The sequence below is a fragment of the Heloderma suspectum genome, chromosome 2, assembly GCF_057233095.1.
Source record: "Heloderma suspectum isolate Gila_16-S chromosome 2, 16-S_ref, whole genome shotgun sequence".
Lineage (NCBI taxonomy): Eukaryota > Metazoa > Chordata > Lepidosauria > Squamata > Helodermatidae > Heloderma > Heloderma suspectum.
The window spans coordinates 382,100,753-382,127,559 of NC_139459.1; the positions used below are offsets into that span (position 1 = coordinate 382,100,753).

The following is a 26,807-nucleotide window of genomic DNA, read 5'->3' on the forward strand; positions in this document are numbered from 1 at the left end:
CACAGTCTGTTCATTCACCAACCCCCCGAATATCCAATTGGAATGATGCTGCATTTGGCTCTGCTTACTGCAGAATAGCTTGAGATCAATTATATCCCTTTGTTACCTTGTAATAAGCATTAATGCTGGGGATAGAGGGGGAAGCCATGTGATGGCATTTTTGTTTAGACTATGCCCAAGAAAGAGACACCAAAGCTTTATCCTGTGTTTTGTCACAGGGTGTTTGTTTCTTTGGTCACAATCCCCTTCATGGATCACTGCCTTGTTGTGGCGAAGGGGCTTGCGTAACTCAGTGAAGCCATAAGCTATGCCGTGAAGGGCCACCCAAGACGGACAGGTCATGGCAGAGAGTTCTGACAAAATGTGTTCCACTGGAGAAGGAAATGGCAACCCACTCCAGTATTCTTGCCAAGAAAACCCCATGGAACGTATCACAAGGCTAAAAGATAGGACGCCGGAAGATGAGCCCCTCAGGTCGGAAGGTGTCCAATATGCTACTGGGGAAGAGCAGAGGGTATTTCCAAGTAGCGCCAGAAAGAGTGAAGCGGCTGGGCCAAAGCCGAAAGGACACTCAGCTGTGGATGTGTCTGGTGGTGAAAAGAAAATCCGATGCTGTAAAGAACAATATTGTTTAGGAACCTGGAATGTCAGATCAATGAATCAAGGTAAGCTGGAGGTGGTCAAACATGAGATGGCAAGATTGAACATCGACATCTTGGGAATCAGCGAACTAAAATGGACAGGCATGGGCGAATTTAATTCAGGTGACTATCATATCTACTATTGTGGGCAAGAATCCCTTAGAAGAAATGGAGTAGCACTCATAGTCAACAAAAGGGTGGGAAAAGCAGTACTGGGGTACAATCTTAAAAATGATAGAATGATCTCAGTACGAATCCAAGGCAAACCATTCAACATCACAGTAATTCAAATCTATGCCCCAACCACTGAGGCCGAAGGAGCTGAGGTTGATGGGTTCTATGAAGACCTCCAACACCTTCTAGAACTAACACCAAAAAAAGATGTCCTCTTCATCATAGGGGATTGGAATGCTAAAGTAGGAAGTCAAGAAATCACCGGGATAACAGGCAGGCATGGCCTTGGTGTACAAAATGAAGCAGGACAAAAGCTAATAGAGTTTTGCCAAGAGAACATGCTGATCATAGCAAACACTCTTTTCCAACAACACAAGAGGCGACTCTACACATGGACATCACCAGATGGTCAATATCGAAATCAGATTGATTATGTCCTTTGCAGCCAAAGATGGAGAAGCTCCATACAGTCAGTCAAAACAAGACCTGGAGCTGACTGTGGCTCAGATCATGAGCTGCTTCTTGCAAAATTTCGGCTTAAATTGAAGAACATCGGGAAAACCACTAAACCGTTCAGATATGACCTAAATCATATCCCTGATGAATATACAGTGGAGGTGAGGAATAGATTTCAGGGATTAGACCTGATAGACAGAGTGCCTGAGGAACTATGGACGGAGGTCCATAACATTGTTCAGGAGGCAGCAACGAAATCCGTCCCAAAGAAAAAGAAATGCAAGAAAGCCAAGTGGCTGTCTGATGAGGCTTTACAAGTAGCTCACGAAAGAAGGGAAGCGAAAAGCAAGGGAGAAAGGGGAAGATATACCCAACTGAATGCAGAGTTCCAGAGAATAGCAAGGAGAGACAAGAAGGCCTTCTTAAATGAACCATGCAAAGAAATCGAGGAAAACAACAGAATGGGAAAGACTAGAGATCTCTTCAAGAAAATTGGAGATCTCAAGGGAACGTTTTGTGCAAAGACGGGCATGATAAAGGACAAAGAAGGCAGGGACCTCACAGAAGCAGATGAGATTAAGAAGAGGTGGCAAGAATACACAGAAGAACTATACAGGAAAGATCTGAATGTCCCTGATAGCCATGATAGTGCGGTCACTGAACTTGAGCCGGACATCCTCGAGAGTGAAGTCAAGTGGGCCTTAGGAAGCATTAGTAACAACAAAGCTAGCGGAGATGACAGTATTCCAGCCGAGCTATTTAAAATCCTAAAAGATGATGCTGTTAAAGTGCTGCATTCAATATGCCAACAAATCTGGAACACTCAACAGTGGCCACAAGACTGGAAAAGGTCAGTTTACATTCCAATTCCAAAGAAGGGCAACGCCAAAGAGTGTTCAAACTACCGCACCATTGCGCTCATTTCACATGCCAGCAAGGTGATGCTCAAAATCCTACAAGCTAAGCTTCAGCAGTATGCGAACCGAGAACTACCGAAAGTACAAGCTGGGTTTCGAAGAGGCAGAGGAACTAGAGATCAAATCGCCAACATTCGCTGCATCATGGAGAAAGCAAGAGAATTCCAGAAAAACGTCTATTTCTGCTTCATTGACTACGCTAAAGCCTTTGATTGTGTGGATCAAAACAAACTGTGGCAAATTCTTAAAGTGATGGGAGTACCAGACCACCTTACCTGTCTCCTGAGAAACCTGTACGAGGGTCAAGAAGCAACAGTAAGAACCAGACATGGAACAACCGATTGGTTCAAAATTGGGAAAGGAGTACGACAAGGCTGCATATTGTCACCCTGCTTATTTAACTTATATGCAGAGTACATCATGAGAAATGCCGGGTTGGATGAATCACAGGTCGGAATTAAGATTGCTGGGAGAATTATCAACAACCTCCGATATGCAGACGATACCACCCTAATAGCAGAAAGCGAAGAGGATCTCAAGAGCCTCTTGTTGAGGGTGAAAGAGGAGAGTGCAAAAGCTGGTTTGAAACTCAACATTAAAAAAACTAAGATCATGTCATCTGGCCCCATCACTTCCTGGCATATAGAAGGGGAAGAAATGGAAGCAGTGACAGATTTTACTTTCTTGGGCTCCAAGATCACCGCAGACGGTGACTGTAGCCATGAAATTAAAAGACGCTTGCTCCTTGGCAGGAAAGCTATGGCCAACCTAGACAGCATAGTCAGAAGCAGAGGCATCACCTTGCCGACAAAGGTCCGTCTAATCAATGCTATGGTTTTCCCAGTAGTAATGTATGGCTGTGAGAGCTGGACTATAAGGAAGGCTGAGCGCCGAAGAATTGATGCTTTTGAACTGTGGTGCTGGAGAAGACTCTTACGAGTGCCCTGGACTGCAAGGAGGTCAAATCAGTCCATCCTAAAGGAAATCAACCCTGAGTGCTCATTGGAAGGACAGATACTGAAGCTGAAGCTCCAATATTTTGGCCACCTAATGCGAAGAGAAAACTCTCTGGAAAAGACCCTGATGCTGGGAAAGACTGAAGGCAAAAGGAGAAGGGGACGGCAGAGGATGAGATGGCTAGATAGCATCACAGATGCAATGAATATGAACTTGAGCATGCTCCGGGAGAGAGCGCAGGACAGGAAGGCCTGGCGTGCTATGGTCCATGGGGTCACGAAGAGTCGGACACGACTGAATGACTGAACAACAACAAATGAAAAAAATCTCTGATTATCCAGCCATATGTGATCATCCTGAATAAGATACTCCCTTAATGCTAATGATGCTCCAAATGTTCCTTCAAAAGGCACAACAGGGGCAAAGTAGGGACAGTGAATGACTAGGGATGACCAGGGGTATGAGGAAATAGGGGCGATTTCCAGTAAATGGGGGCAATGGCTGTCCAGGTTGGGAAGCATTTAATCATCACCACTTACCAATCAACCCTGGTGGAAGGGGACTCAGAAAAGACGTATGGCTGGAGATACTTAAGATATTGTGAAGATAAGACTCCACCGATGAGGTAGTCTCCTGGCCGGTAGTAATTGAGTGCTCCACTTTGAGTTCTGACTGGATCTGAGGGGCATTCTTTCTTTTGGGTCTCGCAGGCTGCATGAGGCAGCAGCAGCAGCAGGAGCGGCAGTGATACCATGGCGGTTCTGCCGTCTTGCTCCTTCTGACTGGTCCTCTCAACTCCAAAGTCAGCTGGTCAGAAGAAGCCAGAAACGTCTTTCAGGGGTGATGCTGCAGTGTTGTTATAAAAAGTACAATGAGTTCTGAGCTGAAAGATTTCCACCAAACGGCACCACACTCATGGCCATCCCAGGCTGCCCTGGATCTCAGCACAGGTAGCACAGGGAGTCTTTAATACACACGGCTTTTCAGGCATAGTCCAAGAAGTTACCTCATGTTGCCTTCAGTTCTTCTGCTTAGATCATTGGTCTCAAAGGGAATCTCCAGAGAGCAGAAATCGCTTCAGCTTTGGCAAGGATCAGAATCAATCTCACTGTTTTTGAGATTTACAAGAACAAACATCACCTCTGTCACTTCATGGACTCTCGGAGTGGCTTGATCCCCAGGTGGAGAGCTGGAGCAAAACATGTTTTCAAAAACTCACTAATGAGGCTTCATCTTCAGATGTGGGTTGGCAAAGGGGGGGGAGTGACTGTTGCCTGAGCTTTGTTGGAGAACGGCCAACAAAAAAGCCATGATCAGGAACATCTGTTAGGATGTATGCCAGAGGTGGAGGGATATGTGGCCTGCAAGATGTTGTTGGACTATGTCATGTCAGCCCTACCCAATGATGAGGAATGCTGGGAGTTGTAGTCCAAAATCATACGGAGGGCCATAGTGTCTGTTAGGGTGAGGGTTTGGCTAGATACCCAATTCCCCCTTCTGAGGGTGGAGTGCCATCCCCAATCTCAGAAGCATTTCCCAACCCATCCTGGGGTTCCTGGGACACTCACCCAGGGCCTGTAGGGTGGGGATGGTGGAGAATTTCTCCCCGAATCTTCAGGGGGCCAAGTGCCAATGCATTCAGCCCCCCGAAATTGGTGGTGAAATTCTCCGCCACCCCCCCGCCACCCCCCCGCCACCTATGGTGAATGTCCCTCCCGGCGGCGTGTCCCGGCGGCGGTTCGTCGGCTTTTCGTCGGGGGTGAGGGTGGCAGTTGGTCTTCTGACCGGCTGCCGCCGCCGCCATTACAAAGTAAAGTTAAAAAAAACAAACAAACCCGTGATAGGCTACGTAACGATTAACGTAGGCTATCACGGCTAGATTTCCAAAGTCAGCCGTGATAGGCTACGTAAATCGTTACATAGCCTATCACGGGTGACTTTGAAAAAAAAAAAAAGGTGTACGCAAATGGAGGTGCCCTTTGGGCGCCGCCATTTGCGTTCCTTATTTGGTCCCGGTAGTCTACGTAAAGATTTACAAAGACTACGGTGAAAATAAGGGGAACACAAATAGCGTTGCCCTTATTTTCGCCGAAGTCTACGTAAATCTTTACGTAGACTACCAGGACCAAATAAGGAACGCAAATGGTGGCGCCCTTAGGGTGCCGCCATTTGCGTATGTGCTTTTTTTTTTTTTCCAAAGTCACCCGTGATAGGCTACGTAACGATTTACGTAGCCTATCACGGCTGACTTTGGAAATCTAGCCGTGATAGGCTACGTTAATCGTTATGTAGCCTATCACAGGGTTTTTTTGTTTTGTTTTTTTCACTTTTTCTTTCCTGGCCGGGGAGACGGGGCGCTTCTCCCCAGCCTGAATTTCGGCCGGGCGAGGCGAGGCGCCTCCCCCCCCCGGCCTGAATTTTGGGGGGAGAAGCGAAGCGCCTCCTCCCCACCGCGAAGCAAGCTGCGGGACAAGGTAAGTCCCTTTCGTACATCCCTACTGTAGGGTGGCTCTCACGGAGATGAACTTTCAGGATGCTGAGAAAATATATGTAGTTTTATTCCAAGCAGTGGAGCTGTGTGTCTTGCCCCTGAATATGGGCCTTCTACAGGAGAAAGTTTTAATATATTTAAATGCCTGCAGAGATCTCTGACAAAGATGAATCTTGCACTGTAACTAATAGGGCTACTTCCTGTGAGAAAACCATAATAGGTTATCTCACCCTCCAACTGTGTCGTTATTCCATTGAACCGGCTCTGTTAACTACAAGTCCCATGAACTAGAATCTCCTCCAAACATCTGCCACACTTTTTGTGCTAGGTTGTGGCCGTGGTCTGCCACAAATCCTGAATTTTGTGCCAGCACCTGAGGTGTGAAAATGATATACTCTTATGTGCAAATTTCCACATTCTCATATCACCTCCAAACCCATGACAAGGTGTTATGCTAGTTTTGTGTAGGGATGTCAGAGAATTCTGCCACGGATCCCAAGGAGGCCGAATTCCGAATTCGTGGCTAATACAGGGATGCCATTTGCATCCCTGAGGAGGCTGTGATAGGCTATGTAAATACTTACATAACCTATTATGGCATTCCTGGGTGGCGAATGGTGGCCGCAGACCTAAGTATTTACGTAGCCCATCACAGCAAAGGCAGCCACACAAATTGCGGCCCCCGTAGCTTTTGCCATTTGCGTGGCTGCCTTTTGCCGTGATAGGCTACGTAAATACTTATATAGCCTATCACAGCAAAAGCGGGGACGCAAATGGCAGCGGCTATGGGGGCCACCATTTGCATCCCTGCGCACGCAGCCCAGCAGCGGATGGATGTTGCTGCAGGTGGCCCTGGCCGAGGAGAATTTCAGGGGGAGGAAGGGAGTGCCTCCCCCCCACCGCAAATGCCATGCACCGAAATGGCGACATTCGTACATCCCCACTTTTGCCGTGATAGGCCATGTAAGTATTGAAGTAGCCTATCACGGATAATGCAGGGATGCCATTTGTGTCCCCATGGACGCCGTGATAGGCTACATAAATATATATGTAGCCTATCAAGGCAATAGGCAGGAACGCAAATGGCAGCGGCCGAAGCTGCCGCCATTTGCATCCCTGTTTTTTGCTGTGATAGGCTACATAAATATTTACGTAGCCTATCATGGCACAGCGAAATGACGCAAATGGCAGCTGCTATGCCGGCTGCCATTTGCGTCCATAGGCCTGCACATTTCTCAGGCCTGTGAATGCACCGCAGATGCCACGAATCGAATTGGTAAGTGACTTTTGCACATCCCTAGTTTTGTTCCATTTTGTGCCACAAATCCTGAAGCATGAAACAGGATTGTATCAGTACCTGAAGCATGAAACAGACATAGAAAGGAGAGCTTTTGCCGTGGCACAGTATAGAAATGTAATGAATGAATGAATGAATGAATGAATGAATATCATTAGGTGTGGCCTCACTTGAGCTGAAAAATCCACACCCTCATATAACCTTGGAATCTACGTCAATCTTTTGTGCTAGTTTGTGCCATTTTGTGTCACACGTCCTTCTCCTTGTGCCAGCACCAAAACTGTCAATATGTCCCACCCCTAAGCAGGGTCTGGTGCAGGCAGAAATCCACATTCTCCACACTTCTGAACCTATGCCAAAGTTTTGTATGAGTTTAGTGCTGTTTTATTCCACAAAACCTGAGTTTTCCTTGGCTTCGGACTGATACTGTTGGTTTCTTGGCCTTGGACTCTTCAATCACTGCTGCATTTCGCACAACTGAAGCAATTTCCGACAGCAATAGCTGAAGCTCTCTGCCGCCGCTGTCAAGGGGACCATAGAGTAGCGGGTGCTATTTGCGTCCATTTTTCATTCACCGTTTTAGCCTACGTAAATCTTTACGTAGGCTAAAACGGCAAATCAAAAGGGGACGCAAATAGCACCCGCTACGCGATTTGCATTCTCCTTGATTTTCGCTGTCATAGTCTATGTAAATATTTACGTAGATTAGGATGGTAAAAAGAAGGAACGCAAATGGCGGCGGCTGTAGCCGCTGCCATTTGCGTACGCGTTTTTTTTAAACACACCCCCAACCATGATAGGCTACGTAAAGATTTACGTAGCCTATCACGTCTTTTTTTTCTTTTTTTTTTAACCTAGCCATGATAGGCTACGTAAATCTTTATGTAGCCTATCATGTCTTTTTTTTTTTTTTCACAAGCCTGGAAATGGTAGCAGCGGCAGCCGGTCGGAAGACCACCCACCCCGCCGTCCCCGCCGCCGGAGCCGCCGCCGGAGCTGCTGCTGCCCAGAAGATCCGCCCCAGGTACGTCTTGTCCCGGGGGGGATCCCCGGGGGTGGGGGGGTGGCAGGCCGTTCCGCCACAGATTTCGGGGGGCGGAATGCACTGGCATTCGGCCTCACCGAGATCCGTGGCGGAATTCTCTGACATCCCTACGAATGCCAGTGAATTTGGCCCCCCGAAATCCATCACGGAACGGCCTGCCACCCCCCACCCCCTGCGGATCCCCCCCAGGACGATACTTACCTGGGGCAGATGTTCCAGATGGCAGCAGCTCCAGCAGCGCCTTTGGCGGTGGCGGCGGCTGGTCTTCCGAATGGCTGCCACCGCTGCCATTTGCAGTCTGTGTCTCCCCCCCCCCCCAGACGTGATAGACTGCATAAAGACTTACATAGCCTATCACGTCTGGGTTTTTTTTAAAAAAAAATTTATGCAAATGGTGGTGGCTACGGCCGCCGCCTTTTGCGTTCCTTATTTTTCACCATCTTAGTCTACGTCAATATTTACATAGACTAAGTCGAAGAAAAGAAAGGGGAACGCAAATTGCGCCCAGTACACTATTTGCGTTCCCCTTTCTTGTCACCCCATGAAAGGTGTGTGAAACAGAGCACTTACCTGCTCCCGTATGTGCTGCTTTGTGAATGATGGCCGTCCTGCGGCCACCATTCGCTTCCTCCTCTTCAGCCATGATAGGCTACGTAAATACTTACGTAGCCTATCATGGCTAATGCAGGGATGCCATTTGCGTCCGTGTGGAGGCCGTGATAGGCTATGTAAGTATTTACGTAGCCTATCTTGGCAGGGGGGGGAGGCCCAGTATACGCAAATGGCGGTGGCTACCGCCATTTCCGTACGCTGGGTTCCCCCCCCCCCCGCCATGATAGGCTACTTAAATACTTACATAGCCTATCACAGCAGGGGGGAAAAAAAACCCAGCATATGCAAATGGAGGCAGCTACCACCATTTGCGTATGCTGGGGTTTTTCCTCTGCCATGATAGGCTACGTAAATATTTACGTAGCCTATCATGGCTCAACAGAGGGACGCAAATGGCGGCGGCTACGACAGCCACCATTTGCGTCCCTGCAGGGCTCCCCAGCGACCGGATGTCCAGCTGCGGGTGGCCGGAGCTGGCCAGGCAGGATTCTGGGGGGGGGATGGAGCACCTCTCCCCCCGTTGAGGATTTCAGGGGGAGGGATGGAGTGCCTCCCCCCCACCACGGATGTCCCTGCATGGAGCCAGGTAGGTGTTTCGTACATCCTAGGAAGGATGACGAGATCACTGTCACCCCTCAGGCTGGGTGTGTTTTTGCCCAAAGAAGTGCCAGCTAGTTGCTGACACAGTCAGGTGCCCCTCCTAGGTACACCTTTGCAGATATTTTCAATAACTGTGACCCAATTTTTAACCCAAACTTTGTTGTCTGAGTCTTCTTTGACCCATCTCCGCTCACAATGTTATTTGGTCTTTCAAATGGAAAATACTATGCAAGAAGCTTGTCCTCCATTCCTGAATTGTATAATGTGGTCTGCCATTGAGGATTGTCTGGTAGAACTCTGAAGATTAACCAAGATGTTGTAGTAGCCGTATCAGGGGTCAGACTAAGTAGCCTCATGTTCTTGTGAAGCTATTGTTTAGTAAAATAAGAAATGCAGAAGTTTTCTGACTTGTCAGTAAGACTAAGGTTAAGTCAAATTGCATATCATGTTCCTGTTCTTCGCTTGGCTTGCATATCATGTTCCTGTTCTTCACTTATCATGTCCTATGACCCATTTCCTGTATCATAAACAACTGAGCTAACTGGAAAACTGCAAGAGAAGGGGCGGGGGAGAAATGCGTCTGTGTGTAACCGTATCTATAAAAGCAATGTGTTAATGTGCCTCGGGGCTTTTGGCTCTTTGGAAGTGATTCCAGCCATAAAGCCTGCGCGTTAATAAATAGAAACTCTTTTTCCTTCTTGTTGGGTGAACGGGAGAAAGCCTGTGCCAGGACCGCCCAAACAGCAGCGAGCGGCAAGAAAACCTTGGGAAGCGGAGGAAGGGACTTGAGCCCTGCCCATACTGCAGCTGCAATTGAGTTGAAACCCACATTGAAGCCTTCAGGAGAAAGGCAAGTATATGGAGTCAAAAGTGGGCCCCGCCTTTGGGAGAAAGGCCACTGTGCAAAAAAAAGTGGGCCCCGCCTTATGAAGAAGGCCAGTGTAAGTATACGTATACAAAAGGGAACCCACCCAATTGGGGTTGGAAGGGGGACTTGATCACTCCCCGAGCAGGCAGTAATACTCAGCAAGGCTCTGAGGAAACTGCTTCGCTCTAGTGGAAAAGTGGGATAGTGGGCAATTTATTTATTTATTTATTTATTTATTTATTAAATTTATTAATCGCCCATCTGACTGGTCACCCAGCCACTCTGGGCTATGTACAACCCACCATAAAACAATTTAAAACAATAAAATGTTACCATATTTTTTTTCTTAAAATACCTAACCCACCCCAAATGCCTGCCTGAACAACCACGTTTTTAATGCACGACGGAAGCTCATTAAAGAGGGGGCATGACAGAGTTCCCTAGGGAGGGAGTTCCACAGAGTGGGGGCCACCCCAGAGAAGGCCCTCTCCCTCGTCCCCACCAGTCTAGCTGTCCTGGCTGATGGGACAGAGAGAAGGCCATCCGAGGCTGATCTTGTTAAGCGGCCTGTCTGGTGTTGCTGGAGGCGCTCCTTAAGACAGGCTGAGCCGGAACCATATAGGGTTTTAAAGGTCAAAACCAACACCTTGAATTTGGCCCGGAAAACAACTGGTAACCAGTGCAACTCCTTCAGCACTGGAGTGATGTGATCTCGCCGGCGGCTGCCTTTAATCAGGCGAGCCACCGCATTCTGTACCAGCTGCAGCCTCCGAACCGTCTTCAGGGGTAACCCCATGCAGAGCGCATTACAGTAGTCTAAACGAGAGGAGACCAGGGCATGTACTACCGATGGGAGCAGATGGTCGAGAAGGAAGGGGCGCAGCCGCCGTATCAGATGGAGTTGATACAGCGCTGTCCATCTCACAGCTGACACCTGAGCCTCCATGGACAGCTGGGAGTCCAAAATGACCCCCAGGCTGTGGACCTGGTCTTTCAAGGGTAGCCGTACCCCATTCAACACCAGGTCAACATCCCCCAGCCTCCTCTTGTCTCCCACCAAAAGTACCTCGGTCTTGTCAGGGTTCAGCTTCAGCTTATTCCTCCCCATCCAGCCACTCACCGTCTCCAGACATTTGGACAGGGATGCTACGGCCAACCTTGGTGAAGATTTGAATGAGAGGTAGAGCTGCGTGTCATCCGCATATTGATGACACTGCACCCCAAACCTCCTGATGATAGCCCCCAGTGGCTTCACATAGATGTTAAATAGCATCGGGGAGAGGATGGAACCCTGTGGCACCCCACAAGTAAGTGGCCACAGGTCCGAAACCTCCTCTCCCAGTGCTACCCTCTGGTACCTACCGAAGAGGAAGGACCGGAACCACCGCAATACAGTGTCTCCAATGCCCAACCCCTCCAGGAAGTCCAGGAGGATATCGTGGTCAATGGTATCAAAAGCCGCTGAGAGGTCGAGGAGAACAAGGAAGGAGCATTCACCCCTATCCAGAGCCCTCCTCATATCATCCACCAAGGCGACCAAGGCCGTTTCTGTCCCATGCCCAGGCCTGAAGCCCGACTGAAATGGGTCTAGATAATCAGTTTCTGCCAAGTGTGCCTTCAACTGCACCGCCACCACCCGCTCAATCACCTTGCCCCAAAATGGCAGATTTGAGACTGGGCGAAAGTTGTTCAGAACTTGAGGATCCAAGGAGGGCTTCTTTAAGAGCGGTCTTATCACTGCCTCCTTGAGGGCTGATGGCATCACTCCCTCCTCAAGGGAGGCGTTCACCACCGCCTTGATCCCCTCACCCAGTCTCTCTCTGCAGCTCATAATGAGCCAAGATGGGCAAGGATCAAGTAAGCAGGTGGTCGGCCTTACAGATGAAAGCGCCTTGTCCACTTCATCAGGAGGAAGAAGCTGGAACGGATCCCACAAAACCGGTTTGCCACAGGCCGCCTCTTGCTCACTAACTGTATCCACAGTGTGCAGAGTAACACACCTAATCTGATCAATTTTATCTGCAAAGTGCCTTGCCAAAGCCTCACAGGAGGCCTTAGAATGCTCCAGTGGTTCCGGAGCCACAGGACCGACCAGGCTCCGGACCACTTGGAACAGCCTCCTGGGGCAGCACTCTGCAGACGTGATGGAGGCAGCATAATATTCCTTTTTTGCTGCCTTAACCGCCACGTGATAGGCTGAAGATACAGCTCTAGCCCGTGTCTGATCGTCTTTGGAGCGAGACTTCCGCCACCGGCGCTCTAGCCGTCTCACCTCCTGTTTCAGAGCTCGTAACCGTGGATTGAACCATGGTGCAGTCCGAGCCCTGTTCAGGGGGAGAGGGCGTTTCGGAGCCACCCGATCTAATGCCCCAGTGATTGCGGCATTCCAGCCACCCACCAGGGTCTCAACCAAGTGGCAGTTGGCATGCCCCAGAGAATCCCCAAGTGCATTCAGGAATCCATTTGGATCCATAAGACGCCTGGGGCGGACCATTTTAATGGGTTCTCCACCCCTGCGGAGGGGTTGTGGAACCGAGAAGTCCAACATCACCAGATAGTGATCTGACCATGACAAAGGGGTGGTGGATATACCCCCGACTTCCAGATCACTCCCCGCTTCTCCAGAAACAAACACAAGGTCTAGTGCATGACCGGCTACATGGGTGGCCCCAGTTAGTATATGGTGCAGCTCCCAGGAGGCCATGGTCTCCATGAAGTCCCGAGGTGCTCCTGTGAGGATGACCTCTGAATGTACGTTGTAGTCCCCCAACACCAGTAAGTTAGGGGACTGTACACGCACATCAGAGACCACCTCAAGCACCTCAGCCAGGGAGTCAGTTGTGCAGCGGGGTGGACGGTACACGAGCAGAATCCCCAGACTGCCCTTCGGGCCCAACCTCCAGTACATGCACTCAGCAACCTTGGTCTCCCGGAGAGGGGGTCTGGTGAAGACCAAGGACTCTCGGTAGATAACAGCCACTCCCCCTCCATGATCGCCAGCCCTCAGCTGCTGTGCATACGAAAATCCAGCTGGACACATGGCTGCAAGGGTTGGAGCAGCAGCCTCGGCCAGCCAGGTCTCCGTAATACATGCCAGGTCTGCACCCTCATCCAGGATCATGTCATGGATGAGGGAGGTTTTCTGGGTAACAGACCTGGCATTGCAAAGCAGCAAACGAAGGCCAGAAGATGGGGTCATGCCTCCCCCAGCCATCCTTTGGCTCTGGACAGGCCCGGAGCAGGGGACAGATACTACACATCTCTCCCTTGTTCCCCTTACCTGGCATGGCCTGCCCCTAGCGCTCCGCCAGCACCTGCCACCCAGCCTCGGTATGTTCTGGCCCCCAACTCTGCCCCCACTGCCTCCATCAGGTGGACACATGCCCCCTCGCTCCCGCCTATTAGGCAGGCTACCCACCCCTAAAAACACAACAAAATCCCCCCCAACAAAATAAAACAAACAAACAAAACAATTAAAATCCCCTTAAAAATGCCAGGTAGGAGTCCACAGGGAAGGCCTGGTGGCGGTGGCGGCAGCAGCAGGCCCAGCAGCAGCAAGCACGCCTCTTCCCCGGTGGTGGTGGTGGTGGTGGTGGTGGTGGTGGTGGTGGTGGTGGCTTCTCCTGCAGGCCCTGGCTCTCCTAGGCCACCTCAGCCAGCCAGCTTATGTAGCCCCTCCAGGGAGGGGCAGGTGGAGCAGCACAGCTGGCTCGGTACCTGGGGGCCTGGTCCTGCAGGGACTGGCGGTCTGCCAAGCAGAAGTCCACAGGGAAGGCCTGGTGGTGGTGGCAGCGGCGGCAGCAGCAGGCCCAGCGGCGGCAGCAGCAGGCCCAGCGGCGGCAGCAGCAGGCCCAGCAGCAGCAAGCACGCCTCTTCCCCGGTGGTGGTGGTGGTGGCTTCTCCTGCAGGCCCTGGCTCTCCCAGGCAACAGGGACATATGAATAAAGTGGAGAGATTGATGATTATGTGAGTGGCTACTGCGGTTTCTGTCGCATACCGTTGACCGTCCGGGTGCCCAGGCCAGTAGCAAAGTGCGTGGTGTGAAATTCCTTTTGTATCGGCCAGTGAGACCCCTTACTCACTGACCTATACCTTTCCCTCATTGTGTCCGTCTTCATCTTAGGAGGGAGGCTATGGGAGGTGGGGGAAGCAAGACTTGCACCCCCTTGAGATGTATGTTAAAAAAAAAAAATCAAGGATTCAAAATAGAGAGAGGAAACAGCAAAAAGCTCAAGGCCGAGCTAAAAAAAAAAGAACAAGATCTGAGGCTGTTAATTAGAAAAATGTTGCAGGACAGCCTGGCTTTTAACGAAGCGTGGGAGTGTGAGGCCGAAGAAGTAGCCGTTAGCCTAGTGCGCCGGGGGGGGGAGCAGGAAAATTGCCCACAATGTTCTGAGTTGTGCAACATCATCACCTCGCCTAATTGAGATGAAATCCCTAAGAAATGGAAACTGAAAATGAAGACCCAGAAGATGAAGGCACAAAATGGAATAAAGGTGAAGAATCAGCCCCCAGGGCACAGGCTAGACCCCTCTTCGAGTGGAAAGTGTGCCATAGGACTGTCCTAAGGCAGAATGAAGTGGAGAGACCATGTTGAAGATCTCTGTCAAGGTAACCATGTTTATCTTTGAACTGTTCTAGAATTTCATAGAGTCTGTAGACCATCAGCTATATGATTTCTAAAGAGCGTAACCATTAAGCTTTTGCCGTGGGATTCCCTGCAATGAAGAAATCTCACTTATTCGAGTGTCCAGTGTTGGACTGCCTGAGTGTGTGTGCTGAAGAGACCGAGAAACCAGACAGCATGTTCCTGGCCAAGCCAAAATTACGCTACTACCATGCTCCTGGAAGCTGCAATAAACTGTGTAAGCTAGGAGACCCAACCTGATTGAAAAGAAAAGAAGATATTGGAGTAACTGTCTTTAAAAAAACAATGAAATCTGTGTAGCTGGCTGGCTGACGCTGTCAGTAATGTTACAGCGTTAAATTAAGACTGTTTTCCTGTTTGAGACCCCAGCGAAGAAAGCTGACCTGAGTTATTTGTTGCCTGTGCCAAAGCAAAGATTTGGCTGCCCTGTACCTCATCATGCCCTATTTTAAGCTTGGGATTTACAAATACAAACAAACTGGGAAGCTTGCCTTTGAAGTCCTGCAAATCACCCCACCGCCTCCCGAAGAAGATTAATGGCTGCTTGAAAAATCAAGTATAAGGCGATGCCCATCACCCCCCAGTGTCCTGAGTTTCGGCACTTTGCTTTCATGTACCCAGTTGAAGGGGAAGAGAAGAAAAGAGGTGTGTGTGTGTGTGTGTGTGTGTGTGTAATATTATAAATCCCTGGCTAGCTAGGATAAATAGCCCCGAGAGCTTTCCCCCCCTAATTGCTGGATCTGCTCCATCATGCCTTACCATGCAAGAAGTGTTTTCCATTCATTGTGTTAAATTGCAAAAAAAGTTTGTTGTGTATATTTTATGATTTCTTAGATATCATAAAATTTATGTGATATTTGCAGATGTTTTTACTGTTAGTTGCAATTCCAAATGATACTGAGTGTGGTTCCCAATGGTTGACAGGAGAAAAGACAGAGACAAGTAGAAAAAGACAGAGAAATAGAGAAAGTGGCAGACAAATAGAGAAGGGGAAAAAAAGAAGAAGAAAGAGGAGGCAAGAGGCAAAGAGAAAGAACATTTATAGAGAAGAAGCGTGGCCATAGTTGCCCCCAGGGTAAATTAGAAGCAGCTGATTGTGCCTGGAGCTTATTACCTGGAGGTAAAGTAGCCACAATAATGTAATAGTTCTTTAAGATGAGGAAATGTAACTAGAAGGAGAAGAAGAGCCTATCCCAAATGTGCGTCATTGGGACTAGTGTAGGGCAGAAAGATTTAAGTAAGTGAGTTTAACTTGCAAAAAAGACAAATGAAGAGACAAGGCTGGTGCATAGAGAGGAATGTTTTATGTAAAAAGTTTGAAACATGATCTGCAAAAAAGGCAGATCAGCAAGAGAAAGAAAGCAAAAGAAAAAAAGCAAGAGAGGGAGAGAGAGATTTCTCTCTCCCTACACACAAGCGGGGCTAGAGCACCTCACCCAGTATCAAACCCTGCTGTTAGAAGCCATGAGGGCAGGTATGAAGAAGTCAATTAATATGACTAAAGTGTCTGAAGTGCTGCAAGGTACCACCGAGGCCCCAGAGCGTACTGAAAGCGTCTTTTAGATGCCTATCACTAGTATACCCCCCTCGACCAGAGGCCCAAGAAGATGTGGATGAGGAAATAGAAGAAGACCCAGCAGAGGCAGAGGATTCTTAAAAAAGAACCACTGTGGCCAGTATGGACAATATGGATATTGTTGGCATGAATGCCCAAATAAAATGAATCAAATACACAAAGGGGCCAGAACGGGCGAGGGAAGAGACAGCTTGGTTGGCAACCAAACTGGCAAAAGCAGGGGTCTATAAAAATGTATGAAGAAGCCCCCTTCATTAAAATGGCTAAAGCCAAAAGTCTTAAATAAGACAAACTGGGACCCCTTAATCTCGGCCCCGGGAAGCCCCTAGTCACTGCCACTGTGAGGGGCCGTGACATTGACTTCATGATTAACACTGGAGTGGCATCAAGGGTAAGCAAACGCTAGCTTAAGACAAGAAGTCCAGGCAATGGGCAAAGTTCTTCAAGCCCAGCGTTGCTTTGTCTTAGAAAATAACCCCCAATTCCCATCACAGAAGTTCATCCTTTCCAACCGGGGGATGAAGTATGGGTTAAAGAATGGAAAAATGACACTTTAACTCCCAAGTGGAGAAGACTAAAAACTGTCATACTTTCCACCCCCACAGCTGTGAAAGTAGCTGGAGGTAAACCCTGGATACATTGGACACGAGTCAAGAGAGCGAGGGGGGGAGAGTGGACTGTGAACAGAAATCCTGAAAATCCTTTAAAAATTATTCTAAAAAAGCAGTAAGAAGACTCAGGCTAGACCCTACTGTGGGCGCACCTGGAGACCACCCACCCGGTGTATGGTCAGACCTGCCACTGGAGAAAATTGAAAAAGGGGATTAGACCCTACTGCAGCTAGCCGGGTGAATAGCTGCCCGGCGTACGGTCAGATCCCAAAGAAGATCAAACATGCGTGTTGTAGTATTAGTAGTGTTACATTGTGTTTCCTTAATAAGGTACGCAAAAGGGGGGTCTGCCCCTAGAGAGGGAAATCTGTCCCAGCAATTTGCTGATAATTACTGGCTTCACCTAGCTAACATCACTGGAGTAAAGCATTTTTGTTTACCAAGAGATATACCTGCAAATAGGCTTATTAGCTCTTGCCTAATACCTGTCTGTAAGCATCCTGAAAGAATTCAAAACGATACTATGTTAAGCAATTTTAATATAAACTTGACTTATTCCCAAAATTCTGACTGGGGCATAGTTACGAAAATTCTACCCCCTACAAAGTTTATTCTACGTACTCCCATCGTAGCTGAAACAAATGCCACTTGTGCATGAATGATTAATTGTCAAAAATCTTCTGGGAAATGTAAAGCTATCCCCGGTCCCCCCTTCCACTGTAGTGAAATTCAAAACATATCTTTTAATTATACACATATATTTCTGCCTCATGGATGGTTTTGGACCTGTGGTTCCCGTACCTGGTCATTCATTCCAGCCAATTTGTCTGATAACCACCCATGTTGCCTTAGCCGCCTGGTGCCAATTCTTCCCCCGTGGCCAGAGAAAATCTGTCAACGGCAGCCTAGAGCACTCCAACTAACTGAAAATTGCAATAGCCACCTACAGCTATACTCTGACTCAGAAAAATTGGCACTGGCAGTATCGTTAGTTGGAGTTCCAGGTCTAGCCTTGGCTGATGGTCTGGAAATCAACCGGTTAGCTTGCAGCTTGGCCAAGAGCATAAATGCCACCTCACGAGCATTGTCACTATTAAATAAAGAGTTGCGTGACCTAAGAGGTGCTGTCCTAGAAAATAGAGCTGGTATAGACTACTTCTTCCTTCTTCATCATCTGGGTTGTGAGACGCACCAAAAGCTTTGCTGTTTTAATTTAACTGATAATAGTAATGCTGTAGATGTACAGATCAACAATCTGCACCATATAGTGGCTGATATAAAAATAGGACAACATGATTGGCTCACTTGGTTGACCTCTTGGCTTCCAGATCTCAGCTGGCTCAAGGCATGGTTTATTCTGATCTTACCTGTGATATTAATGGGGGGTACTGTTATGCTTTTGCACTCCTTGGCTTATGCGTTGCTTAAACCATTTGTTTACTGCCTCGGCCACAAAAACAGCCACCCTCTATGCTCTAATAGCTCAGCAGGACATTAAGTAAGAGAGTTGCCATAAGAGTCCTATATCATGATTCACAAACTATAATGACTATTTGCTTAGTAAAAATGCTATAATTGTAGTGAAATTATGCATTTAAGGGGGGGAATGTAGTAGCCATATCGGGGGTCAGACTAAGTAGCCTCATGTTCTTGTGAAGCTATTGTTTAGTAAAATAAGAAATGAAGAAGTTTTCTGACTTGTCAGTAAGACTAAGGTTAAGTCAAATTGCATATCATGTTCCTGTTCTTCGCTTATCGTGTCCTATGACCCATTTCCTGTATCATAAACAACTGAGCTAACTGGAAAACCGCAAGAGAAGGGGCGGGGGAGAAATTCGTCTGTGTGTAACCGTATCTATAAAAGCAATGTGTTAATGTGCCTCGGGGCTTTTGGCTCTTTGGAAGTGATTCCAGCCATAAAGCCTGCGCGTTAATAAAGAGAAACTCTTTTTCCTTCATTCTGTGGTCTCTTTGACTGTGATTTCTGCAACAATGTGATTAAGTAAAAAAAAAAAAAAAGTGAAACAATTTATGGCAAAATACATTTGGCCTGGGAGACCACTGGGCAGACCCAAATTTTTGCCATATTTCCCAATGGAAACCCTTTCCTCGAAGGTTTCCCACCTTCCTGAGTGGAACTGGTCCCTTCTGCACATGGAGCACAAGCAAAGCAGCAAGGTGGCTCTCCTTCCTGGTCCTGCTTGGCATATTCAGGGTGGCAGCTCTCAGCTCACCTTTAACGAGGCACTATCTAGTAATAAAGAGAAGGAGCATTGAGGAAAATGCATGAAGAATTTTTGTGTCTATGGAAATGAATACTAGATTTTGGAAAGGACCCAATGAGAACTTGAGTCCTAGTGAACACAGGTTGCATCAGGTATTTCTTTGAGGAAATACCTCTATACCACTATACACCACAGCATGACAGGAAAACCTGTTTGGTCTGTCAGTTTGTTTCAACACTTTGGTGCCACCTTCTCTTTACATGTACTCACAAAATGTACAAAACTATAGCACATAAGTTAAAATAATGAAAAGAACTAAAATACAATCCTAGAAGAATGGAAATTATGAAGACCAGCCATTAAACAACAACCGTAAAAGTGATTACTGTCAGACTGCAATCCTTATGTTACATATAAATCAGATTTCTTTGCTACAGCTTCAAAACGTATTTGTGTAGCACTAGGGATGGACAGACTCACCTCCATCTGGGGCCGTCAGTGACTTGCTGAGTCTCTGGCCACACCTGCTTGCCGCACCATGCAAGCCACTCAATGGGTCGGCGAGCCACTGGCAAATCCAGAGGGGCCGCCCTCTCCTTTGTTGAGCCACCATTTTGCTAAGAAAAGTTGGGTCAGGTCTTTCCAGAACAATGTTTTGCAAATTGCGGCTGTAACGGGGCAATCCGTGCAACATTACAGGCATGGATGTCCCGTTCACACCTGTGATGTTGTGTAGATCATACACTTATGGCTGCAATCTGTGCAATGCTACAGTCTCAGGAAGACCCAAGCCATCGTTTCTACATGAATAGTGGCTCAGGGAAGGAGCGGGCAGCTGTCAGATGCCTGAGGACCATGCAGCACTCACGGACAGGTCTGGTGAGTGTTACACAGTACGCAAATGGAGTCAGGGGGACAAGTGCACCAGGGGAGTCCATCAGACTACACCGCCATATTATACGCCTGTAAAGTTGTGGAGGTCACCTAAGTAAATGTCATATTTCTGCTAAGACCAGTTTTGCTTATGAGATAAAAAGGCTTCCTCCCTGGCTTTTGTCCTCTGCTCTTTTTGAGGTTCAGCCTGGAAGGCCTTGCCTTTCATTGTCTTTTCACCTCCTCCATAATATTTCTTTTACATCAGCCTGATTTAACATTCTATGAGCCCTCATTCCATATTTAGTCCTCTGTATTTCCACCAAACCAGTCAAATTGCATTGCTTTCAGCAAATGGCCTTTACATAAAATATATACACACACCGAAAAAAAGCAGAAACTGCCAAGGTCAAATATTGTTTGTTTGTTTGTTTGTTTGTTTATAACATAATGTACAAAATATAAAAATAATCTGTCATTGCTCCATAAGGGATATGGTAGAAATACATACCCCAAGAGAAAGAAGCAAAACATGCCAAGTTACACATAATACATATATAGCACCTAATATGCAGAATTAAAAAATATATAAAATCAATCTGTCATAGATCTGTAAGTGAAATGGTGTAAGTCAAATTCACTCCTCTCCTTCACAGTTGATGGCTGTCCTTGCTAAATATTGCTTTCTGATCTTGGCAGCAAGAGAGCTGCATGCCACGCCACATATGTAAACTAGGGGTGTACGGAACCCCACTTACCTGCCTCCACTCGGTTCTGCAGGTGGGGGGAGGTGCTCCGTCCCTCTCTCCAGAATGCTCGACAGGGGGGAGGTGCTCCATTCCTCCCCCCGGAATCCTTGCTGGCCAGCTCCACTCCGCAGCCAAGCCGCAGAGCCACTGGCCAGCTCCGACTGCCCACATCCGGACATCCGGCCACTGTGCACCCCTGCAGGGACACAAATGGCAGCTGTCGTAGCCGCTGTCATTTGCATCCCTGTAGTGAGCTGTGATAGGCTATGTAAATATTTACATAGCCTATCGCTGCAGGGGAAAAAAAACCCAGCGTACGCAAATGGCGGTAGCCACCGCCATTTGCGTATGCTGGGTCCCCCCCCCCCCACCGTGATAGACTATGTAAATACTTACATAACCTATCACGGCCTCCATAGGGATGCAAATGGTGTCCCTGCGTTAGCCTTGATAGCCTACGTAAGTGTTTACGTAGCCTATCACGGCTGAAGAAGAGCAAGCGAATGGCGGCTGCAGGACGGCCGCCATTCGCAAAGCAGCGTGGATGGGAGCAGGTAAGTGCTCCATTTCACGCACCTTTCGTGAGGTGGGGTACCAGGGACTTCGTCCCGTGCACCTTTCGTGGGTTGGGGTGGCAGGGGCTTTGTTCTGCGATGGTTTTCGGGGGACCAAATGCACTGGCATTCGGCCTCACCAAGATCCGTCACGGAATTCTTTGACATCCCTAATTTAAACATATCTTTTAGGACAGTGGTGTCCAAACTTTTTTGAACATGCCCCTGCCAGTAAACATCTTTGAGCATGCACCACTAATATTTGTATATTTATTTATAAATGTACTAATGTACTAATTTATCATGTACATTATAAAACATAACAAAAATAGAAATTGAAAAAGATGAAATAAAGATGAATTAAACAATGTTTTTAAAATAATGTATTTTGTTTATGAACAGTATAAAAATCCTTTTTGTTCTCAGTAAAAGAGGGCTGTGCATGAAACCTCCAATCCTCTCCAGATACCACCACAGATCCTCCAAAGTGCTCCCTATCTTCTCTGGATTGATTCGGACCCCCTCCACCCCGATTCGGATCCAAATCCGAAGCGAAATTTGCATATCCAGATGGCCTGTTGGGGGTGTTTTCCAAATGACTTGGATGGGAAAATGCAAATGGTCATAAGCTCTTCACTTTTTATGATACAGACATGAAATATGGGGACATCTGCACCCCACCTGGAGAGGAGGCCACCTGCAAAGTTTCAGGCAGTTTGGCCCAGCAGTTTTGTGCATGAAAAGTGGAAATCTGATGATTTCCACAGAAACTCAAAAGTCAAAGAGCTGTAACTTCTCCCTGTTTCCGCAGACATGTGTGACACATTGGCCTCTCCCAGCCCTCCTCAAGGGCATTCCACTTGCCAAATTCCAGGCACTTTGGCCCACACTGGCTTGTGTGTCTGGTGCAGGTTGGATGTCATCTTGCCAGAAACTCAGACCAAACAAAGGTGGGAAAGTGTGTTGAAGCAGAGGTCACTATCCCTAATCTCTGCTGCCGGTTTTTTTGAAGTGCAAAACAACCCTTATTCATAGAAATCAACAGCTCAGCCTCTCAGATGCTGAATACACACATTACCTGGCAGGCAGGCTGGAAGAGGTTATTTTATTTTTATTCCGCTTTTGTTTATTTCTGGCACACACTAAATGCATATTTTGAATGCATTTTAGCCAGTGGTTGGAGCTCTGGGTGCAGCTAAAGTTTCATTTTCTCCACTAAAATGAGGGGAGGGAAAGACAGTGGGGAAGGTGCCGTCATCCTTGTCTCAGAGTTTATTCCTGATAAGATGGCTCCACCACCTTCGAGCTCAGTTAAAACCTGGAGGAAGGATGGGACGAGCATGAGTCAAAGCCAGAGGACAAATCCTTTCTGGAGAAGGAGAAAAGTTTGGACACCCTGGCTCCACTGAGCTGCTGTGCATTGAAGTGAAAGCTCGGAGACAGGCAGAGGTCATAGAATCATAGAATCATAGAATAGTAGAGTTGGAAGGTGCCTACAAGGCCATCGAGTCCAACCCCCTGCTCAGTGCAGGAATCCAAGTCAGAGCATCCCTGACAGATGGCTGTCCAGCCTCGTCTTGAAGGCCTCCAGTGTGGGAGAGCCTACCACCTCCCTGGGTAATTGGTTCCATTGTCATATTGCTCTAACAGTCAGGAGGTTTGTCCTAATGTTCAACAAGAAACTGGCTTCCTGTCACATGAGCCCATTATTCTATGTCCTGCAGTCTGGGATGATCAAGAAGAGATCCTGCATTACAGCTTTTTGTGAAAGAAAAAGGGACGATAGCAAAAGAAGGGGAAAAAAAGAGAGAAAAGAAAAAAAATAATTATATCTAAACATCAAGAAAAGCAAACCAAATATCCAAATATAAATCCAATTGCAGATTATACCTATACAGTACTCTTCCAAACATTGCAGATATTAGTAAATTGTCACTCCACTGGACCAAAAACGGTGAACCTTATCTTTCAGTGTCATAACCTCAGTCTTAGAGCAAAGGAACAGGAGAAAACAATACATTTCCACTGGCTATATATTTTGTTGATGTTTATTCATTCAGTCGCTTCCGAGTCTTCGTGACTTCAGGAACTAGCCAACGCCAGAACTTCCTCTGGGCTGTTGCCACCCCCAGCTCCACCAAGGTCGAGTCCCTCACCTCCAGAATATCTGGCTACATATTAACATTCAATTAACATGTATTAATAAACATTAAAGGTTTAACCAGCAAAGAATAGTAATAATCATAATCCTATAATGATGATGATGATGAGAAGAAGAAGAAGAAGAAGAAGAAGAAGAAGAAGAAGAAGAAGAAGAAGAAGAAATTTTAGTAAAATATGTATTTATTAATTTATTAAATTTATTACTCTCCCAAACAGCTGGTCACCCAACCACTCTGGGCAATGTACAAAAATAAAAACAGTTCTAAACAATAAAATTCAAGATAAAAAACAAAAAACAAAAGCAAAGCATTTGTATATTGTATGTACTATCATATTGAACTGCTTCATGGATCACTGCCTTGTTGTGGTGAGGGGGCTTGCATAACTCAGTGAAGACATAAGCTATGCCATGCAGGGCCACCCAAGATGGACAGGTCGTGGTGGAGAGTTCTGACAAAATGTGGTCCACTGGAGAAGGAAATGGCAACCCACTCCAGTATTCCTGCCAAGAAAACCCCATGGAACATATCACAAGGCTAAAAGATATGATGCTGGAAGATAAGCCCCACAGGTCAGAAGATGTCCAATATACTCCTGGGGAAGACCAGAGGGAATTTCCAAGTAGAGCCAGAAAGAGTGAAGCGGCTGGGCCAAAGCCGAAAGGACACTTAGCTGTGGATGTGTCTGGTGGTGCAAAGAAAGTCCGATGCTGTAAAGAACAATATTGTTTAGGAACCTGGAATGTAAGGTCAATGAATCAAGGTAAGCTGGAGGTGGTCAAACATGAGATGGCAAGATTGAACATCGACATCTTGGGAATCAGCGAACCAAAATGGACAAGCATGGGCGTATTTAATTCAGGTGACCATCATATCTCCTACTGTGGGCAAGAATCCCTTAGAAGAAATGGAGTAGCACTCATAGTCAACAAAAGGGTGGGGAAAGGAGTACTGGAGTACAATCTCAAAAACGATAGAATTATCTCAGTACGAATCCAAGGCAAACAATTCAAGTCTATGTCCCAACCACTGAGGCTGAAGAAGCTGAAGTTGATCTGTTCTATGAAGACCTTCGACACCTTCTAAAACGAACACCAAAAAAAATGTCCTTTTCATCAAAGGGGAATTGGAATGCTAAAGTAGGAAGTCAAGAAATAACTGGGATAGCAGGGAAGCATGGCCTTGGTGTACAAAATGAAGCAGGACAAAAGCTAATAGAGTTTTGCCAAGAGAACACGCTGATCATAGCAAACACTCTTTTCCAACAGCACAAGAGACGACTCTACACATGGACATCTCCAGATGGTCAATATGGAAATCAGATTGATTATGTACATTGCAGCCAAAGATGGAGAAGCTCTATACAGTCAGTGAAAACAAGACCTGGAGCTGACTGTGGCTCAGATCATGAGCTTCTTGTTGCAAAATTTCGGCTTAAATTGAAGAACGTAGGGAAAACCACTAAACCATTCAGTATGACCTAAATCATATCCCTTATGAATACACAGTGGAGGTGAGGAATAGATTTCAGGGATTAGACCTGATAGACAGAGTGCCTGAGGAACTATGGACGGAGGTCCGTAACATTGTTCAGGAGGCAGCAACGAAATCCATCCCAAAGAAAAAGAAATGCAAGAAAGCCAAGTGGCTGTCTGATGAGGCTTTAGAAGTAGCTGAGGAAAGAAGGGAAGCGAGAAGCAAGGGAGAAAGGGGAAGATATACTGAACTGAATGCAGATTTCCAGAGAATAGCAAGGAGAGACAAGAAGGCCTTCTTAAATGAACAATGCAAAGAAATGTGATGGCAGAGATTTCTGCGACGGACCTTGGTGAGGCTGAATGATAGTGCATTCGGCCCCTCAAAATCCATGGCGGGATGAAGTACCCGCCACCTCAACTCACGAAAGGTGCACAAAATGGAGCACTTACATGCTGCTGTCTGCACTGACTTCGAATGGAGGCCAAACTACAGCCGCCATTCGGTTCTTCTTCATAGCTGTGATAGGCTACGTAAATACTTACGAAGCCTATCACGGCTAACGCAGGGACTAGGGATATACGAAAGTTCCGCCACAGATCTCGGGGAGGCCAAATGCCAGCGCATTCAGCCCCCGAAAATCGGTGGTGGAACTGCCTGCCACCCCCCCCCCCGGGATGGGACTTACCTGGGGCAGATCTTCCTGGCGGCGGCGGCTCCGGTGGTGGCTTCCGACTGGCTGCCGCCACCGCCATTTCCAAGTTTTAAAAAAAACAAAACATGATAGGCTACATAAAGATTTACGTAGCCTATCATGGCTAAATTTTTAAAAACAACCGTGATAGGCTACGTAAATGTTTACGTAGCATATCACAGCTGATTAAAAAACAAACAAACACGTGTACGCAAATGGCAGTGCCCATGGGTGCCGCCATTTGCATACACATGTTTGTTTGTTTGTTTTTAATCAGCCCTGATAGGCTACGTAAACATTTACCTAGCCTATCACGGCTGACTGCAGGGACGCAAACGGTGGTGGCTACAGCCACCATTTGTGTCCATGCTAGCCATTGGACGGATGTCCGGCTGCGTGCGGAGCTGACCGGCGGCTCCGCAGAATTCCTGCGGAGCACAGCCAGCCAGCCAGGATTCCAGGGGGGGGGGAATGGAGTGCCTCCGCTCGGCGAGGATTCCGCGGGGAGGGACGGAACGCCTCCCCCCCAACCATCAGCATAATCCCTGAAAGGGAAGTACCTTTCGTACATCCTTAGCAGGGGCGCCTTTTGCATTCCTGTGGAGGCCATGATAGGCTATGTAAGTATTTACGTAGCCTATCACGGGAAGCAAAAAAAAAAGAAACGTGACGCAAATGGTGGCGGCTACGGCGGCTGCCATTTGCTTTCCCCTTTTTTTCACCGTAATAGCATACATAAATATTTAAGCAAGATAAAACGGCAAAAAATAGGGAACGCAAATGGCGGCTGTTGAAGCCGCTGCCATTTGCATACGCTGTTTTGTATTTTTTCTTTGGCCTGCTGTGATAGGCTTCATAAATAATTATGTAGGCTATCACGGCAGCCTGGCTGGAAGTAAATGGCAGCCGCTACGGCGTCCACCATTTGTGTCCACAGCAGCCCATCCGTGGCTGGAACTCTGGCTGCGGACGGGCCTGGTTGGCTGCTCTGCGGAGCTGCTGCTCTGCGGAGCTGCCCGGGCAAGATTCGGGGGGGGGAGGACTGGATTGCCTCCCCCCTGTCAAGGATTCCGGGGGGAGGGATGGAGCGCCTCCCGCACACCGCAAATCACATCCCCCAAAAGGCAAGTGACTTTCATACATCTCTACAAAGAAATCGAAGAAAACAATAGAATGGGAAA

General features: G+C 47.5%; 1 protein-coding gene across 1 annotated transcript in view; it reads left to right on the forward strand.

Annotated features, from left to right (window-relative positions):
- Positions 1-756: 756 nt before the first annotated feature.
- Positions 757-26,807, forward strand: part of LOC146356375 (uncharacterized) — a 980,383-nt gene continuing 954,332 nt past the window's right edge. Inside the window, exon 1 of the mRNA XM_084841103.1 lies at positions 757-2,100. Coding sequence (XP_084697229.1) covers positions 881-2,100 — 1,220 coding nt within the window. The 5' untranslated portion in view covers positions 757-880. The remainder of the gene's footprint in view (positions 2,101-26,807) is intronic.